This window comes from Colletotrichum lupini, chromosome 2, assembly GCF_023278565.1.
Source record: "Colletotrichum lupini chromosome 2, complete sequence".
In the NCBI taxonomy this organism is placed as follows: domain Eukaryota; kingdom Fungi; phylum Ascomycota; class Sordariomycetes; order Glomerellales; family Glomerellaceae; genus Colletotrichum; species Colletotrichum lupini.
The window spans coordinates 5,060,816-5,079,097 of record NC_064675.1 but is presented as its reverse complement, the minus strand read 5'-3'; the positions used below and the strand labels follow the sequence as shown (position 1 = coordinate 5,079,097).

The 18,282-nt window shown below is 51.7% G+C and overlaps 7 protein-coding genes across 7 annotated transcripts; 3 read left to right on the top strand and 4 right to left on the bottom strand.

The window, feature by feature from the left end:
* Positions 1-587: 587 nt before the first annotated feature.
* On the bottom strand, positions 588-1,508 carry CLUP02_03855 (uncharacterized protein; the record flags this gene model as incomplete). Its single annotated transcript, XM_049282872.1, has 5 exons — positions 588-726; positions 877-949; positions 1,034-1,092; positions 1,154-1,314; positions 1,401-1,508. The coding sequence occupies 5 exons, from the start codon at positions 1,506-1,508 to the stop codon at positions 588-590; spliced, it is 540 nt and encodes a 179-aa protein (XP_049140015.1).
* A 69-nt stretch (positions 1,509-1,577) lies between these two features.
* On the bottom strand, positions 1,578-1,994 carry CLUP02_03854 (uncharacterized protein; the record flags this gene model as incomplete). The annotated part of the gene is made up of 1 exon (XM_049282871.1): positions 1,578-1,994. One exon carries the CDS (start codon positions 1,992-1,994, stop codon positions 1,578-1,580), a length of 417 nt encoding a protein of 138 aa, XP_049140014.1.
* Positions 1,995-2,401: 407 nt separating this feature from the next.
* Positions 2,402-3,456, top strand: CLUP02_03853 (uncharacterized protein; the record flags this gene model as incomplete). Its single annotated transcript, XM_049282870.1, has 3 exons — positions 2,402-2,485; positions 2,560-2,610; positions 3,100-3,456. 3 exons carry the CDS (start codon positions 2,402-2,404, stop codon positions 3,454-3,456), a joined length of 492 nt encoding a protein of 163 aa, XP_049140013.1.
* Positions 3,457-3,829: 373 nt separating this feature from the next.
* Positions 3,830-6,563, bottom strand: CLUP02_03852 (adenylosuccinate lyase; the record flags this gene model as incomplete). Its single annotated transcript, XM_049282869.1, has 18 exons — positions 3,830-4,156; positions 4,229-4,282; positions 4,372-4,412; positions 4,481-4,496; positions 4,547-4,596; positions 4,658-4,706; positions 4,756-4,885; positions 4,943-4,954; positions 5,007-5,034; positions 5,155-5,510; positions 5,563-5,601; positions 5,702-5,779; positions 5,828-5,853; positions 5,977-5,999; positions 6,060-6,113; positions 6,178-6,184; positions 6,246-6,373; positions 6,437-6,563. 18 exons carry the CDS (start codon positions 6,561-6,563, stop codon positions 3,830-3,832), a joined length of 1,545 nt encoding a protein of 514 aa, XP_049140012.1.
* Positions 6,564-6,659: 96 nt separating this feature from the next.
* Positions 6,660-9,978, top strand: CLUP02_03851 (WD repeat domain-containing protein; the record flags this gene model as incomplete). Its single annotated transcript, XM_049282868.1, has 10 exons — positions 6,660-6,713; positions 6,780-6,886; positions 6,919-6,962; positions 7,032-7,086; positions 7,149-7,266; positions 7,323-8,074; positions 8,125-8,267; positions 8,318-9,566; positions 9,625-9,735; positions 9,828-9,978. The coding sequence occupies 10 exons, from the start codon at positions 6,660-6,662 to the stop codon at positions 9,976-9,978; spliced, it is 2,784 nt and encodes a 927-aa protein (XP_049140011.1).
* A 37-nt stretch (positions 9,979-10,015) lies between these two features.
* On the top strand, positions 10,016-13,149 carry CLUP02_03850 (uncharacterized protein; the record flags this gene model as incomplete). Its single annotated transcript, XM_049282867.1, has 14 exons — positions 10,016-10,164; positions 10,229-10,244; positions 10,429-10,793; positions 10,886-11,008; positions 11,088-11,194; positions 11,257-11,658; positions 11,716-11,836; positions 11,929-11,976; positions 12,028-12,204; positions 12,276-12,419; positions 12,482-12,620; positions 12,717-12,790; positions 12,852-12,915; positions 12,985-13,149. The coding sequence occupies 14 exons, from the start codon at positions 10,016-10,018 to the stop codon at positions 13,147-13,149; spliced, it is 2,094 nt and encodes a 697-aa protein (XP_049140010.1).
* A 566-nt stretch (positions 13,150-13,715) lies between these two features.
* CLUP02_03849 (uncharacterized protein) lies at positions 13,716-15,557 on the bottom strand (the record flags this gene model as incomplete). Its single annotated transcript, XM_049282866.1, has 6 exons — positions 13,716-13,765; positions 13,823-13,930; positions 14,008-14,108; positions 14,203-14,313; positions 14,369-15,206; positions 15,272-15,557. 6 exons carry the CDS (start codon positions 15,555-15,557, stop codon positions 13,716-13,718), a joined length of 1,494 nt encoding a protein of 497 aa, XP_049140009.1.
* Positions 15,558-18,282: the final 2,725 nt, after the last annotated feature.

Here is an 18,282-nt window from a genome sequence, read left to right as displayed (position 1 = left end):
AACCGACCCCACCTTCGGTCATGGGTCTGCATGGAGCTCCCGGTGTGGTCTGGGGACAAATTTCAGCGCAAAGAACAGAGAGCTTATAGAAAGATACTACCTATGGCTTGGGGGCCTGAACTGGGGAAATGGAGAGAATGGCGTTATGAATAGGAAATACAAAGTATGCTTTTTTTTGTTCATGATACGGAAACCTTGTGGATGTCGACGTGTTAGTAGTGGTCGAGCGGATAATGTGTATATATCAGTCAGGCCTATAATTATGGTTTAATTTTGCCCCCTTTCTTGATCGCCTTTGATTATGGTGGTGGCAATCATATCCCATGGTGCCGGTATGTGTGTCACTTGCCAGAATCGGGCAGATGTAGCCTGTGTATGTATCCGTAGTGCAAATTGTGGAGCTGCATCCGCCGAATTCCTCTTCATAGGGCCCAGCTGAGATTTCGCGCGTTCCATATATATATATATACATTCCTAACTGTTGAGTGTTCAAGGAAGAGTAGCCTTTGCAGATGAATGGGGAAGGTGAGATTAGTGAATTTACATTTCGGTGTGGTTTCTAGCATCGATAATCGACTATGGTGTATTCACAGGTGAATATCATCTGACGGGCGGAGAGGAAGGAGGGCCGGAGGTTGGATCTGAGGCAGACTGCGGAGGGGGTTTGGTGTCGGTATATAGAATCTGGGCGGTGTTCGAAACGATGATGAATAAGGAACTAGGAAACTGTTGAAACAGACAGCAGAAACTCCGACGCCGCCCTACATCCTACATCATTTGTTGGTTGGTGAAGTTCTGTATGAATGGGCCTGGGATTCGAGTTTATATAGCAATCTCTGGGATGTCATGTGGATTCTGATTATCTTCCAGGCTCACCGATACTGTAGATAGAAGCCCGTAGCTGAGATAGGTACGCCGGGATTCCATGATGCCTTGGCCACGAGAACACCTCCGATGGGATTTGGGCATTAGAAGCGAGCCAAATATTGTTATGATGAGTTGACCCGTGGGGTCTTGGTTGGTACTTACTCACCTGGCGAGCACTTCGGAGATCGGCAGTATGCGAAAGCGCGATGCAGGGGTGTGGGAAAGCTTGGTTTCCATTCTAATTTCGTTCCGACGTTCGTTCTTCTATGAAGTTCTGAGAGATGACAATATGGTGCTTGGGATGGGGGGCTGGCCAGAGGGAGCTTTTGGATCTTGTGTTCTGAGAACCTGGTCGTGGGAGAGTCGTGTGAGAGCCATGGTAAACCGCTGTCCGAAAAGCCTAGCTCTAAGAGTCACACTTTCAAGGTTTTCATTCACCATTGGCGGCTTTCAAACGTTAGATTAGGCACGGAGATTTAGTGAGTCTTGCATGGCTGAGAATCAACCTCGAATTGAGGTCAGATCGCACTCACAGCTACCAGAAGCTGACGGAAGTCGTACTGACGGAAGTCTTGTGGAGCATCGTTGAAAATAAGGTCAAATATCAAACAGTGGCAGGATTCCGTGAGATTTTCAAGCATCTTGTGGTATAATATCGGTCCTGAAACCCTCAAATCTTTCCGCTCTTCATCCTCAAACAGACAAGACTTTCAACCACCATAGTAGCCACCACCAATGGGCCTTCCAATATATCCGCCTCCAACTCTACCACCACCATTACCTCCACAAGCTCGCCTTCCGAACCCGTTATGCTCCATGTCTCTAGTCTCAAACTTGGCCTCGTCAACCTCGAATGGGAACCTGGCATTTTGTCTCTCGATCGGGTCGGCGCTGTCATACAGATCCGTCTTGAGAGGGTCGACGGCACTGCCGACGGGGATGGAGTCCTCTTCGCTGAAGAACATGAAGAAGGTGTCTGCGGGCTTGGTGCCGTCGCAGTTGGCGTCCGCCACGACGACGTTGTTTTGGTCGGCGCAGTAGGTTTTGGCACCCTCGGTGACGCGGGCGACGAGGATGACGGCGGCCAGGGACTTTAGGCCCGGTAGGGCCACGTGTTGCCGCTTCATTGCGAAAAGAATGTAGTTGCTGTGTGTGTCTCTCTCTCTTTGAGATGTAATGAATGTGAGAGAGTTGGCCTTTTTAAATGAGAGTCGTGAGCTGGAGAGAGGTCTTGCTGGCTCAGCTGGGGAAGGAAGACATCGGGGTTATAGATGTGGATGCTGAGCGCTTCAGCCTGTCACTTATAATGCTGATCCTCACTTGTAAAAGGTACGAGCCGCTCGCAACTCGAAGAGTTGAAGTTCATAATACAACAAGCTTTAGTAAAAGTGGCAACCAAATTTCCAAACTAGACCCAGGGCTGTAATACTCGCTTCATCATGGGAGCCTATACTTAAAATCATCAATTAGACACACTGGGGGAAATTTGACTACGGAGCCTCCGAGTGCGGTTTCATCGGCCCCATCGGCCTTAATGATCAGTCTCGACTTCCGTCGGACACTTCGGCAGCCGGTGGGTTGGTTGTTGAGGCTGACAAGTGACCTCGTAATTAGCGTGGTAAGTTTGACGGTTTCCCACGTATTCGCGCGAACAAGCCAACCGGTATGCTGTTCTCTAATGAGGTTGGGCAGTGGAAACGTGAGCACGGTTTCTTTTACACTTTTGAGTTGAGCGTGGATAAGGTAAATTCGGCGCGCAACCGATCAATTAAGCTTTTGGCTACGCCTCTGCTCCAACCACTTACACGACTCAAGCAAGGGGGGATCGTCATTTCCGAATATACGACGAACGACTCAAGGAAGGATTTGTATTTGAGTTGATTTCTAGGGAACCCATTCAAGGGTAATTGTGGTAACTCAAGACCTACAACTCTAATTCAAGAGTCGACTATTCGTCTTAATCATGGGATGAACACCAATCGTGCCAATCTCGTTCACGCACATATATACTTGTCGACAAGCGCAACTGCTCTCGTTTGACGGATGTCCCCTCTACGTTGATCCCCACCTAGTCTTGAAAATCGTTCAAGTCCAAGGCCTACCATAAAGCAGACCCAACTTCACAGTCAGTTCCCGCCTACCCTTCTACGCAAGAACACATGAGAAAAGAAAAAGCAACACCATCCCAAAAAAAAACCCCCCAATAACTAACACGTGAATCACCCAACACAGATGCGTCTCGCCTCACTCCTCTCCGCCACAGCAGCGGCCATGGCCGTCTCCGTCCAAGCAGGAGGACAATGCGCCGACAGGACGGCCAGCGGAGACGCCATCACGGGGTTCCGCTTCTCGCCCGGCTGCAACACCTGGCAGTGGTACTCCCGCGACAAGGGCACGACCATCACGCTCAACCCGGACTGCCAGCTGCGGCAGGCGTGGCCGAACCCGACGGCCGTCGGGTACGTGTGCATCCGGAACAAGTCGGGCGGCAACAAGTGCTTCGCGGCGCCGACGGCCGCCGATCAGAACTTTTGCGGGATCCCGGCGGACTGGTGTAACAATATCGAGAACATGTGGGGGTGGGCGTAGTTGTTCTGGGAGAGAGAATAGAATTTCCGTGGATCATGTTGCTTGGTGCCTTTTATGTTGTCACCTTCTTGACTACCTTGTGATACTTTTCATGTTCTTAGCATAGCGTCACACTGATAATAAAGATCACTTGGTCTCCAACGATCCGTAAATCCCAGTCTATATTTTCCTGTTTCTCCTGCGAGACGCAATCATAAACGATTTTTGGTAGCACGTGCGGCAGCCGTATGAACAGCCAGACCTCTAAAGCGCTTTTTTTCATCCCCTCTCATATCAACCTAAAGCGAGTGAACCCCCAACTCAGAGCCGACTTGATTGCCAGCCATGGTCACCGTCCGAGAAAACATACTACACTGATACAGCCCACCTCGACTTAGACGTTGAGCTCGGCAGCGCCAGTGTTCTTGATGTACTCGGCGTAGGGCTTGATCTGCTCCTGGACAGGACCGCCCTCGCCGCAGTAGCGCTGGACCATGGTCGCGGAACGACCGGTGAACAGGTTGGGGTCCAGGAGCTGGTCGATGGAGTCCCAGACGGGCTTGAAGTACTCGGTGGCCTTGATGCGCTCGATGAGGTCGTTCTTGCCGCCCTGCTTCTTGACGACATCGGCGGCCTGGTGGGACAGAACGCGGATCTCCTCGTGGGCCTCCTGGCGCGAGCCGCCCTTGGCGACGATCTTCATGATGATGTTCTCGGTTGCCTTTTGTCGCCATGGTTAGTAGCCGATCTGTGCGCGACTAACATACTTTCCAGGGGATGTTTTGGGGCTTACCATGAAGGGGAGCTCTTCCATCACGTGGGCGCGGATGACCTCAGGGTAGATGACCTGTGAACTGTAAGTGATTTACTCCATAGTGATTGGGGTAGGCAAGCGTGGTGTTTTCCAGTCTGAAGGCGTGGAGAAGAAGGACTTACCAGGCCGGACGTGACGTTGTCGAGTCCGAGAAGGATGGCATCTAGGCATGTTAGCACAACTTCTTCAGCAGAGCGGTGGCTGTGGCGTCTAGAGCCGCTCAAAACTCACCGGCCAAGAGGAACATCTACTACTGATTAGCGCCGCGTCTCCGTACTTCCAGTGGAGTCAACTTACCTCGGGGATATCTATTCTCCGAATAGCAGAGTCGTCGAGCGTGCGCTCAACTGGCCAGGTGTTAGCACGTTAAAAAATCACTTGGGGGTCCGGGGGTGTTGAGTGACTTACACCACTGGTCCGCGTACGTATCCGCGAAGTTGGCCGGCAAAGAGCGCAGCTAGGTGGTGTCAGCATCAATACTCTTCCACGCTGTGTAGTCGACTAACCTTGCGTCCGAGAGAGCAGATGCGCTCGCTGCGCATGGGGTTTCTAGTAGTGGTGTCAGCTCGTTGAAATGTGTCTTGGTCGCTGGTTAAGGCCGCCTGTGCGAGCATCCAGTGTGAAGACGTGTGCCATCTGTTGAGCCCCTATAAGGACGAAATAGGGAGAAGAGAAAACGCGGGATGTTTCTACCTCTTGTACGCCCTGTGGTGAAGTCAGCATATCATTTCTCAAGCCAGTTAGGACTTAAACATACATTGCCGAAGAACCGATTTGGTCCTTCTCTGGAGACATTGTCAGCTCGATATTCAAACAAAAGCCGCATCCCCCTTTTTGGACTCTCGACTTATATGTTCCTTGAGTATGCAGGGCTTCAGGGGTAGGAGAGCCTATCAGTCACTCACCAAAAGGCTCTTCCATCTCCTTGGAGTGGGCGAGGTGACGGATGTCATTGGTGATGTGCATGGCAGTCGCGCCCAGGCCGCAAATAGCGTTGCTGACGTCGAGATCGGTCTTGCGGGTGTATGTCTGGGTTGAGATGTCGTAAGTCTTAGAGAAGCCAGCCTTCTCACAGAGAAGGTCGTTGAGCTTGTCGATCTTGGCACCGTCACCCTGGAAGATCTCCATGAAGGAAGCTTGGGTTCCGGTGGTGCCCATCGCACCACGGAAGGCCAGACGCTCGCGCGCGGTCTCGATGTTCTTCAAGTCCATGCACAAGTCCTGGATCCATTGTGCGGCGCGGCGTCCCACGGTAATGAGTCTGGACGGAGTTCAGTGTGTGTTACTTGTGCAGGAACAGGGTGGAGGCTCACTGTGCGGCCTGGTAGTGGGTGAATCCCAGAGTTGCGAGCCTGTAGGTTGTGTTAGTCATTATTTTGAGACGGAAGACTTCGCAGACGGATCGTCCAAGGAGTCGTGGTGGTCCAACTGCTCTACAAAGCCTTAACTTACTCCTTGTGCTGAAGAGCGAACTGAGAGAGGTTGTGAATGACCTTGGCCAGCTTGGGCAAGAGAAGGTCCATAGCATTTCTGTTGGGTGTTAGTTCTTAGCCTCTGAAGTCATATTTCTTGCATTACCTCATCAGGATGAGCTCTGCGTTGTCCTGCAGTATACTATGTCAGTCCTCGTTCCAAATAAAGTCTCGGAGACTTTTCTATCTGTTCCAAAGTGTCCCAGAATCATGGAAGGCGGCTCCCTTAATGCGAGAGGACTTAAGCCAACTTACAGTGACGAAGCAGCTCGTCGCCCCTATACATAAGATTAGTACAAGGAAGATGACGCGCATCGCGCAATTGACTGGATTCTTACCGAGGTGAATAATGCCAGCGGCGGCAGGCGCAACTTGGCCGAAAGCGTGAACGTCTGCGACCGAATATGTCAATAATTCATCATGATCCGTGTAAGAGCCTACGCCCAAACCACTTACGAGCCATCTGTGAAGAGCCGGTCAACATCATGAGAAGTATTTACCCAAAATTGAACGAATTTACTCACCACGTCATGACGACGTCTCTTCTCCTCAACGGCAGCCACTTTGAAGTCCTCATCGGTCAATGTCAGGTGAGCTCTCATTTGCTCCAAAGCCTCCTCAGAGATTCCGTCGATGCCAAGCTCCTTCTCGCCTATAGCAGCGAGATCAGCAATGAGTTTCACCCGGACACTGCGAGAGAGACTTCTTCACTCACTCTCGGCCAACCACAGCCAAAGCTGTCTCCAGGTGGAGTGACGGTTGCGCTGGGAGAACAGCTTCTTGGCCTCCTCGCTGGCATATCTGCCATCGAGGGGCGTCTTGTACGTGTCAAGTCCGGACATTTTGAGATTTGTGTGTGTGGTAGTTTCTGAGGATATTCACGCCTTACACAATGAAGGAAAAAACTTCGCTATAAAATAGTCACCCTCAGAAAGTAAATGCACGAAAATTGTCCGGCGACTGGCACTGACATGACTTGGACCGATCGCGGGGTACTTTTTAATTGGGCAGGCGGTCGCAGATTTCGCAGTGCCCCGCTGCCCCACACCAGGCCACAGACCCCTGCATTCTGTCGCTGCCCCTCCATCGCAGTTTCTGGGCTCTCTTACCTCATCAGGTACGACGAGCGGTACTTTGGCTTGGCCCAAGCTTCCGCCATCGCCCTGTTCCACTCCAGCCACCTCCAACCACAACAAGAACTACATCCCAATCCATCGCCAACCTGATCTCTTCTTATCGCGGTGAAGCTTTGGGATCCTCGAAGCCTTGGGATGCCAGTCCCGCTGCTTCTATTTGATTGTATTTTGCAGGTCTCAGGGGAGCATTGCCTCTTCTCTATAAGATGAGGACGCTCGATGAAGCCCAGTGAGTGCGAGTCGCACCATCCCAGCTGTGACATCATGTTCACCGACTGATCCAACTCATAGGAAACGATGGACCGAGACATTAAAACATGCTGGGAATCTGTCAGACTTGCAAAATGCAGTCAGATATAACGGGCCTTCCAGTCCGTGCATTTCGGGACTCCGATCAATCTGTTGGAAGGTCGGTGTGAACTTGGAAGTTGATTTCATCTCAACTTGGAGCTGACAGCTTCTTAGGCATTCTTGCTGATGCCAGACGTTCCATCATCGTACTGGGTGCCTCAGCTTGCCGAATCGCGAAGTTTCTATTTAGAAAGACGAGATCACTTCTTGAAGTTCATCAAGCACCCCGAGGAGCTGGCCCAAGTCGCCATTGATCCGTTGACGGACGATCCAAAGGTGAGCAGCATGAAGCCAGTGTCTCAGTTACAGATCTTTAACTCACATGTTATCCAGTCACCGTGGAATACTGTTCGACAGGACGAGATAATTAGGGCCGAGATTGCACAAGACGTTCGCCGATTGCCAGATGAGCCATTCTATCAAGAGGAGCAGACGCAGACAATGATTATTGATGCATTGTTCGTGTATTGTAAGCTCCATCCCAATAGTGGTGGGTATCGTCAGGGTATGCATGAACTTCTTGCGCCCATCCTCTTTGTTGTTAACAAGGACGCGCTTGATGCCGCGGCTATCTCGCCCATTGGCACCAATGTCGATACGAAAATGCTAGCCATGCTAGACTCTCTGTACGTTGAGCATGACGCATTTGCCTTATTCTCTAAGATCATGGAAAGGGCAAGGGCGTTCTATGAAGTCCAAGACTCGATCTCAAGGGCAGCGATGTCGTCTGCTTCCAAAGACCGGGTGGAAACATCGGCCATTGTCGAGAAGAGCAAGCACATACATGAGGTTTGTTTGGCCAAGGTCGATCCTGAGCTGGCGAACCATCTCAAAGACATTGAAATTCTGCCACAAATCTTCCTAATGTGAGTTGAACCGTATCCAGCCACGTTGACTTTCGACTTACACATTGCAGCCGTTGGATTCGTCTCCTCTTTGGACGGGAGTTTCCCTTTGATGAAACGCTCGTGCTGTGGGATACCCTCTTCGCGGTCGATTCGTCTCTCAGTCTGATCGATCTAATTTGCGTCGCTATGCTTCTTCGCATCCGCTGGAGTTGTGAGTATTTTTCAGGATAACCCAACGTCACTGATGCTGATCAATGCCAGTGCTCGAGGCGGACTACTCCGTTTGTTTGCAACTGCTTCTCAAGTACCCGGCACCGGAAGCTCCTCACGGGCCGCATACATTTGTGGATGATGCGATGTATCTGAAGACACACCTCAATGTCTCAGGTGGCGTTTCGCTCCTCTTGAAATACACCGGCAAAATGCCCAGTACAACACAATCTGCTAGCAATTCGAGGCCCACGACACCAATGGGCCAAGCTTTCTCATCCTTCAGAAATCGGACCAAGGGTGGCCAGTCACCAATTCCGTCTGCGAGTAGGTTTATTCAACAGCAAGGTGGTGTGGAAGCACTTTTTCAAGGCGCAGCCAAAAGCGTTTTAGAGCGAGGCGAGAAACTTGGCATCAACCAAGCAGTACGAGACGCCATGGGCGATATCAAGAGAAACATGCAAGGGCTGAACGAAGTACGCTATCCTCCTCGGATGGCAAGGCAATTGCTTGGCGATGACTCGGCAGCCCAGGCCATCGCTGCCATTGAGCAACGGAATAAACTGCTGGCCAACATGTTAGACGAGACAGTGACAAGTCTCAGGTCGTTGGCTACTACTAATCTAGAAGACAAGGTCAAGATGTTGGAGCTTGTCGAGGTAGCGGCTGCCAAGGTGCAATTTGTAAAGGTTTACTTGGAAGACCCGACGATTGAAGTACCAAATCTGGAGGGCTTTACCAGCCCACCGCCGGAGGAGGCGAATACCGAGACCCTGATGGAAATAGACGCGAACGACAGTGCTGTGCTAGGGGCGGCGGTTGCTGCAGAGAGTGTGGCAGGCGTCATTTCGACATTGTCTCTGGATGAGCATGAAAAGACAAAACCCCCGACCTCGAAAACAGCCATTCCCGACGTCATGGACATTACACAAGAGGCACCCGCTGATAAACCAGCAGAACATCCGTCAGCTCTGGTTTCAAGCCCAAAAGCTGACGCACCTCGTGTGAAGCCATTGGAACGACCTCAACCGCCTATCCCAACACGATCAACCCTCGCCCAGTCTTCCTTCTCTTGGATGCTAGAACCAGACCAGTCTGCCCAGTCCGCCTCACCACCCAAGTTGCCCAAGTCGAGCTCAGGAGGCGCACACCGCAAGAAGCCGTCTGGGAATATCAGCAGGGAGCGCAACGCCTTTCTGTTCGGTGAGGTCGTCGCTGACTCCGAGGATCAGACTATGCCAATCAAGTCTGACGACATATTCGGACTACAGCCCATGGACAAGCCCAAGTCTCCCTTCCCGTGACAATCACGAGTAGAGGTTTAGATGAAGAATTAATGATGATTAGTAGTGCTACAGGAGCCAGCTATACGATAACTACGATGTTATGCTCGCGCAGAGATGCGTCGTTCTCATTAGATCGAGAGAAATAAGGCCTTTACAATATTGGACTATCGCCAGACTTTCCCAGTGAGAAGACATGCCATTGTTTTGAATTGTGAGACATGATGATATCGACTAGGTATTTGATAGGATAAGTCAGCCTGTTCTGTCGAAGTCAGTGAAAATAGACGTACATTCTCAATATCATCACACTTGAGATTTCTTTCACTTCTAGTGGAATCATACCAACGCAGAGCCATCAACGAGGCAGATTGTGGTAACCACTGGGCCCCAAATGATCAAATTTTGATTCTCGTTGTACCTCAATGACTCGGACGGCTGCCTTGGGTAGGTAGGTAACAGTGTGATGGGAAGGAGCGTCCTGAACGATTGGAAATCATGCCTGAACCTTCCTCAACCTCCCGATGATACCGATATATTCCATCCCAACGTCCTTTCTGTCAACAGCACCCATCCGACCAATTGGCCGGGTGGTTTACACTCTGACGCAGAGAAGTCAAAACAAATACTCCAATGAAGCCGTGCTAGCCTGAGGGGCGCGCTGTTCGATTCCGGGCAGGGGCGTGTACTCGAGAGTCAGTATCTCCCAGCCCACATTCCTTTCCTTTCCTTTCCTTTTTCTTCTTTGTATTACTTTTGAGTCGTTACGGCTCTCTCTATTAGTCTTCTGGGGTCAGAAAGCGTTGAGGCTTTCGAAAATCTTAAGCCAGCACTAATATGTTTCCAGGTACTCAGCCGTGATTGTAACTTATCGGGCAGTCCCATATACCTCTCAGCGGGTATCAGAAGGAAAAGCCATCCATCATCACGTCTGCGAATACTTTTGCTCATATTCCCTCGAAAGGTCAAAACCTCAATGTTATACATCCATTTATTGTACGCTTACAGAATCAGCTTATCGGGAATACATACTTTGAGATAAGCGTCAAATATATACTTCATCACGATGCGGATAGTCAGATACTCGCCCGGTCTCCAGAGCCTTGTATCAGCAAGGCCCCGACTGACTCCCGGGCTTCCTCCCGCGCGAGTGAAATGTGTGCCAACGGCACTGACGAGGGTGCCGTTTCTACCTCAATTTTGATGGAGACGAAGGATCATAGTGATAACCGAGGAAGGAGCCTGTTGGTTTAGTTACGCCTACCCGGTTGATGTTGGATGGACCACTCCACCCTGGAACTAACCCAGTGTGGATAAATTCTTCACGCCTTTGCAGAACCAACGACGGACCCAATGCCAGGACCAGTCTAGGTGAACCTGTCAATTTCAGCCTCCACTTTGTCACATCGTTCCAACACAGACTCTACTTTTGCCTCGGACGTTTCGCCTCTCGCGGAACGTTATCCTCGCATACCTGGCGAGCCAAGACCACTTCTTCACAAACACTGCATGGACCGACGTCCAACACAAGTCACAAGGTCATCATCTAACCGGCCCACTTTCATCCCAGAACAATGCTCAATGTTCACCATTCCCGTCTCTCCGGTCTTGGCGGTGGGGAGGGGCGTGGTTGTAGACAACGCCGGTTCAACGTCGAAAACACGACTGGGTCAAGCGTCGATGTTTGTTGAAGACACGCACTGTCAGCACCTTTTTTGGGAACATATCGCTTCGATGAAGCTTCCACGCCGAATGAGGATGGCCCTCGCGGAGAGAGAGAACGCCAAGGCAAGCAAACCAGCCGCCCGACACTTCGAGTACTGAACGCTTTGGAGATGGAGTCTTCCGCTCCAACGGCCACCAGCCCAGATCAGCCTCTGACCCCGAAACCGCATGTTGGTTGCAAGATATTAGCTGTAGATACGCAGCCCTGCCGTAGTCGAGAGCAAAAATGCAGCGGGTCACCATCTTCACCAACTAATACTCCATTCGCCCCTGCAGGTCCACGAGGCCATACAGAGAGGCAAGAAAGGAGCCAGGATATTGAAATGGGAAAGGAAGGGGGGAACAAGGAGACCGTCGTCAAAGAAAGGGACGCTGCAGATCCGAGTCCGAACGTCCACCGCCTTGGGGCGTCTGACAAACAATAACCGCTGCACCCCTCAGGTGCGACTGGCAAACTTGGAGAATATGCACCACACAGTGAAGAATCCGCCCTTCAACCCGCCGTTGCGTTTCTGTATAGCAATACGCAATTCTCCAAGACAACAATCAAGGGCGTGGAGTTGTCACATGAGGCCAGCAATCAACAGCAATCAATACTCCCTCTAGCTGGCTGAGCACAGCAACGGCAAGCAAACATTGCAGCAAACAAACAAGATACTTCCCTACACACTCTCTTGCCAACAAGCCTCGCTCGGATACTGGGTGACAGATTAGAACAGTACCTCCATACCCTGTCTTGTCAATTCCGTACAGAGAAATCACCAACATGACGGTCCCAACTGTCTGGTTCACCTCAGTCCCAGGTTGTTTGATAGGGGCAGAGCCGAGGCTGACATCCCATCTACGCCACCATCTCCAACATTCTTCATCACCACCGCCATCTTGCATCGATTCTACTAACATTTTCGTCACCCACGCCACCCCCAGCTTGTCACCATCTGCCAAACTTATTCACGAAGGGCCGACATGACGGTTCGCTGTCCCTGTGTTGGGAAAATTAGCCGCCGCAGAAAGAATCCTTCATCCCTTACGGCCGCTTGGTTTTGCTGCGCCCGTATCTTTGGCCGGAGATCATCATGTGGTCGACCTATACATAGCCTTCAAATGTACATCGGACTTTACGCATCACAGCCTCGTCAACTCACGTCACACTGTCCGCTGTAGCAAACCGGTGACAGCTGCGCATAACATGCGCCATGCCCGTCAGCCCGGTCAGGATCGATACATCTGAGCTCGCAAACACGCGTACGTACATTCGCCCTACCAACAATGGGCAGAGGAGACAAAGCAGGCTGAGATACAGACAGACCGCCCAAACCACCCCCAAGTTCCAAAGATGCGCTTGCGTAAGAGTTATGCCATAGAGTACGGACGAACATTTCTAGAATTCTCTGCAGCAGCATTCTCTTTACGGTTCGGGAGCACAGCACCAACACTGCAAGCAATGTTGGATGAGGAATTCCAAGCAAGTCCAAATTCCATGTCAATGGGCAATGTTTGTGGGATTCGACAATAGGTGCCCTTGGACACCTCGCCTAATCCCCCTTGGCTCAAGGGCAGTGATCACCCGGTTTCAGACGGGAGAAGGACAATGGTAACAACGGTCCAACGCTCAGAGACTACGAAACCCCCCACAAAGGTGTACAACCCTTTTTCTTTCCGTCCGCCTCGTCTGACCATGATTGAAATCTCCCTCGAAATCCCCATAAGGCGAATTCCGTCAAGAACAAGATCCGATGGCCCGTTTCCGCTGCCTTGTGCAAACCAAATAATGGGTTTCCAGAGCTCTGGAACGGGATGATGGAAGGGACGCACAAACTGCTCATCCCAGGTTCGGAGGATAACGTTGGATTATTTTTGAACTCGTGGTTTTGATTCGTAGTGATTTCTAAAATCTACTAATCCCTTTATTTCCGTATTCCAGGAAAACCCCCCAACCAACCAACCAACCGGCCGACCAACAATGCCTCTATGCGTGGCCCCCAAACGAGCAATCAGGAACCCCCCCTCGTCTGCCCAACCAAACCATTCCCACCCTCTTTTGACGTTTCATAATCCCATTGTAAAAAGCATTGTGGACACACTTCGTATATCGTAATCCCCACGTACCATGTATGAAGAACCAAAAGCAGCATGGAAAAGAAAAAAAATAGGTAGTTCCGAAGTCTTCGCCGACTACCTCAACCCGCAACCCCTCTTGCTTTCCCATTCTCATCTCATCCCACATAACGCACCACAACCAACTGGTATCTTCTTTTTTTTCGCCCCCCCCCCCCCCCCCCCCAGATTGTTAGTTGCGGAAACCAAACACAACCAAAAAAAATGCAGAATGCTTTCTCTTTCAACTCCTTGTCATCAACGTTTCCCTTTGATCCATTGTTCCCATGTTCCATACTATCTTGATCCATGCGCACCATTCACACCACATGCAACATCCCATTTCATAAGACTATCCCCCAGGAAAAACTCCCTCTCTTGCTCTCGGCGTATCCTGCGCTTGTTGCTGTGCCGCCCTCAATGGTTAAAAAGAAAAAAAACCCTGCCCAACCCTCCATTTTTGGTACCGTGACCTTGATTGCAGGGAAGTTGGGGGAAACCAAGAAGTGAAGGGAATGGAAAAATGAATGAAACTCCCATGTTGCTTTGTTCAACGCCCCTGCCCCATCATCAGACGCAAATCTTCGTCATCGTACACTTCTGGAAAACCAAGTTTTTTTTGTGTGTCTCTTGCACTTTTGGATAGATGAATGATTACACGCTTCGTGTAGCGTGATGTTTTGTGTATTCCCTTTTTTTTCTTTTGGCAAAGTTGTGAGGGGAGCTGCTTCTTGCAGCTTTTCCTCAAGGTGTGTAGTATATAGGTTCTCATAGGAATGAGAAAATGAAGAGTAAAGAAGTGGATATCATGAGTAGAAGTAAAGTGCAAACTTGGGAGGGAGAGAAAGGTAAAAGGAGAAAATCAAAGACGGCTGTTTTGAATTGCTCGTCTCCTCTTCTTCCGTGCCTCCGCGGCGTCGAGCTGAGCTTGTCTTGCGCGACCTGGTATAGAAATTAGTTTCCATTGCTCTCGTCACCACTTTACAGTAAGGTAAACCTACCAAGCTTGTCGTATTGCCGCTTGTGCTCTTCCGAAACCCACGCGTAGGTGATGGCGCGCTCGGGGTGCATGCCCAGCAGGCCAATCGAGTTGTTCATCTTCTTCCCTTGCTCGCGGACGTCGCACTGGAACGTCTTTGGGTTATCGTCCTCGTCAAAGACGAGCAGGTTGTTGGGATCCGTGGCGGGGATCTGCTTGTTCTTGCGGTAGTAGACGCCCTGCAAGCCTTGAGGCCCACGCTTGTGGCCCTTTGCGGCGTCCTCGGGGAAGACGGAGGCGTACTTGGCCTCGACCTCCTTCCAGGACAGGTGGTGGTCGACGCGGAAGTAGTCGATGAAGTCGACCTGCTGGATCGTGTACTTTACGTTGCAGCGGGACCCCGTGGGCGAGCGGCGGGGTCTCCGGCTGGGGCTGCAGCCGGTCCGTAGAGTCACTGGTAACCTGTGCTGGAGACGGCGGCTGGGTGGCGAGAGGGGGTTGCGGTGTGAGTTGCTGAAGGTGGGCGAGGGGAGGGCGTCAGGGTAGGCCATCGGTGGCATCGGTGGCATCGGGATTCGGTAGGCGGTTGGTGAGGAGAGGTCCATTCTGGGTTCTTGGAAGGAGCCGAGGGATTCGATACTGCTTCGGCGAGGCCCTCCAGTCATAGCGGAAGGCATGAAGCTCGGGCTGGGGACGAACTCGGGCTCGGGGAGCCGCAGATCCAGTTCACGAAGGCGGGGGAGCGTAATCTGTGCCGTGCTATCCTTGGTGAAGGAAAGCTGGCTGTTGACGGAAGGGAGATCTGGTGACCGCGGCTCAGGGGATGAGAACTGAGAGTTTGTTGATCTCGTCATGGCTGGAGGTTGATGTAAGCTTCAAAGCCCATCTTGGATGACACTTGTAGTGGAAAGATTGTCCTACCATCTGACTTGATTGAGGTGAAGCTCTGAGTGGGAGAAGGAAGAGTAGGCGACTTGATGTTGAATGATGCCATGGAGGCCAAGGTGGTTGCCACTTCCACCTCATGACGCTGGCCCGGCTTTGTATCGTTACGAGCGTCCATGTCCATCCTGTCGTCGAAGCTGAATGATGAGAGGCTTGGTAACACCCTTGGTACGTCGTCGGTGCGGCTCTGGTGGTAACTCATAGCTGGCGGAGGCGGCAGTCTGTCCATGCCGTCCTGGTGATCTTGTAACCTGACAAACATGTTGTTTGATGTTGTAGGTAGTAGACGTCGAGGTCCGGAGTGATGATGGTATCCAGATCAAGAGTGTGTAAGCCAGCAAAGAGAAGAAAGGCAGAAATGATGCCTAACACTTGCGGAGATCTTGATCAAGTAACAACAACGTTGAAAAGTGTGAGATCTTTGGGGGCGAAAGGTGTGTGTTGATCGGGAGGAAGAAACAAGACGAGTCATCGACAACGGGTCAGACCCTGATTATCAAGTTCCCGGCCGCGATGGATCTCTGTCTCTGTTATATCTCTTTTTGCTCCGGGACCTCTCTCTCTCTCTCTCTTTCAAGTTTCCACACACGGTTGAGAAAGAAAAGAGCCAGGACCCCGGTTCGATGGGGTTGAGTTGAAGACCAGGTTTATCTCTATAGCTCCAAGCAAGGGCCAGGGAGATCGGGGCTCCGCTCGGAGGCTTCTGACAGCGAAAAGCCGTTTCTTATTTTTTCTTCGGTGCTAAAGCAGGCAATGTGCAGACGCAACCAAATGTGTAGATCCATGGCATGTATCATGCAGGTCGCCCAATCTGTCAGGTCTGGCTGGCGCCGAGCGCCCCTCATCCAGGGTCAAGATCCTGGCTCGTCACCTGGGGGAGAGACTGCGAGAGACTTGGAGTGAGAGGAGATGGGCGCTTCTCGTCCAAGTACATAGTGACCTAGCCGTGGGTGTGTCAATGTGTGGCTTTCCTCCCGTGCTCCCCCCTCAATTGTGTAATGCATGCCGTTGCAGGAGAACCATCTTCCTTACGCCACCGCCTTTGAATGGAGGCATGTAGCAAACAGGGTCGTGGCCTGTTTGGGAATGACGAGGATGGAGCGCGGGCATGCAACTGATGGCAGCAGCATCAATAGAAAGCAGCAGCAACAGCAGTACCTATCTACCTAGCAAGAGGAGGAGAGAGTGAGAGAGTGAGACGGGGAGGCGTGAATGAGGGAATCGAAGGAACCAGCAGCGCCCGCAGATAGCAGGTGGGGTGGTTTGCGAGATCACAGCTTGCAAGGGAGAGAGGAAGTCGCTCCAGTCGACGAAGCAGCCCAATAGTCGAGATGAGAGTGCATCACAGTATCCATCCATACCTACTACTTACAGTCTTCCGTGGAGGGCCCGGGTAATGAAGGGGAATAGTGCCATCTGTAGTGCAGCCGCTGCCCGATGCCCCCCCCCCCCCCGGGTCCCCCAGTGCAGTGCAGTGCAAGCTTGCAAGCCCAGCTAGCAACCTAGACACTCCAGGCCGTGCCAGCAGCCTAGACTCAAAGCGAGAGGCAAGCGAGCGAGGGCGAGCCCGAGCCCCGTGTCCGTGTGGATGCAAGTGAGTGCAGGTGGTATTCGGGACCTGCTGCACAGTCGATATTCTTCTCCAGGGGCGCTAGTCTTAGATCGAGCTGCGCGTCACAACTGGTGCGTGAGGTGGTAGTCGCTCGGGGGCCAAGCCGCGAGTTCCACTGTCTTCCGGACGTAGCAGAGACGAAGAACGAACGATTAGATACTCGATCGGGACACTCGAGGTGTGGGTATAAGGTGGAGATAAAAACACCCGCACACAACACAACTTCATCGTCGTCCGTGCCTCTTTTCGCTGGCTCCGCCCCTGTCGGGTAGGGATACCTTCTCACAGACTCACGCTCTTTACACTGTCGTGACGGTAAAGACTGAGTGAGGTGAACAGGGAACCGCCAGGCATATGCCATGTCTTCTTTGCTTCGTGTGACTTCAATCCCCATTTACTGTTGGACCAACACAAGGCTGCCATTGGATCGACTCGGGGCCCCCAAAAGCTGACTCCAAAGTTTGGCAGCCGTGCACCGGTTGGACCATCTGTTGTCGTCCATGGTCCCGGGACTCTGGAACCCATGATTGCAATAATAGATAATCCTTCTGCTCCTCCATCCCTCTCATCTGGAATTGGAGACAGGCTGTGTCCAACAGTGTTTGCTCTGATTGTTGTTCATGGCTCATTGTTGTCGTTTTGTAACGGCCATCCCCCCAATCCCATACCCATGACATACCGCCCACATCTACCTCACCGAACAACCATCCATGTGTTGCGTTTGCAGAATGGCTTGCTCACTTCGCGGCAAGTCCTCGGCGTCAAGTCAAAGTCGGTGTGATTCTGAGATGCAGAATTGAGTGTCCTTTTGGCTAACCCACCCGCCTCTCCCCACACACACTCACATACCCGCCTCAAATCTCGCAGGAAATGCTCATCGTAATCTTTCAGGTTGTTGCTCGAGATACCTTTCTGATTTGGGAGAGACACACACTGAGTTGTACCCGCTGATGAGGTGGAGGGATCGATAAATGGCCGCCCATGGATGGCCACGCGGTAGTCGTCGACTGCAGCCGCCTTACCGCCGCATTCTAGGGTTAGGAAAGACGGTTTGTGGGGCCGCCGTCGTGTCGAGTCTCTACTGCGTACAACCCGCTCATTCTCTTGCGGGGGCCCGCCCGACGAGGGTGCCAAAGTCTGGTGAAGAGGCGGGAAAGGTTGGCAGTCTGGCAGGACTGTGTACGCTTAGTTTGGCGCTGACCGGGGGGAGGGGTGTAATGGTGTCAAGCCCCCCCCCCAAAGTACGTAGTCATGTTCCATAATGAACAATCTGGATCTTCACCATGATTCGAGTCGGTAGGAATAAGAAACCACTGGCCGCCGCAGATTTCGATGGCCACAGATGGCGGCTGGGCTGGCGAAGACACTTGTCTTT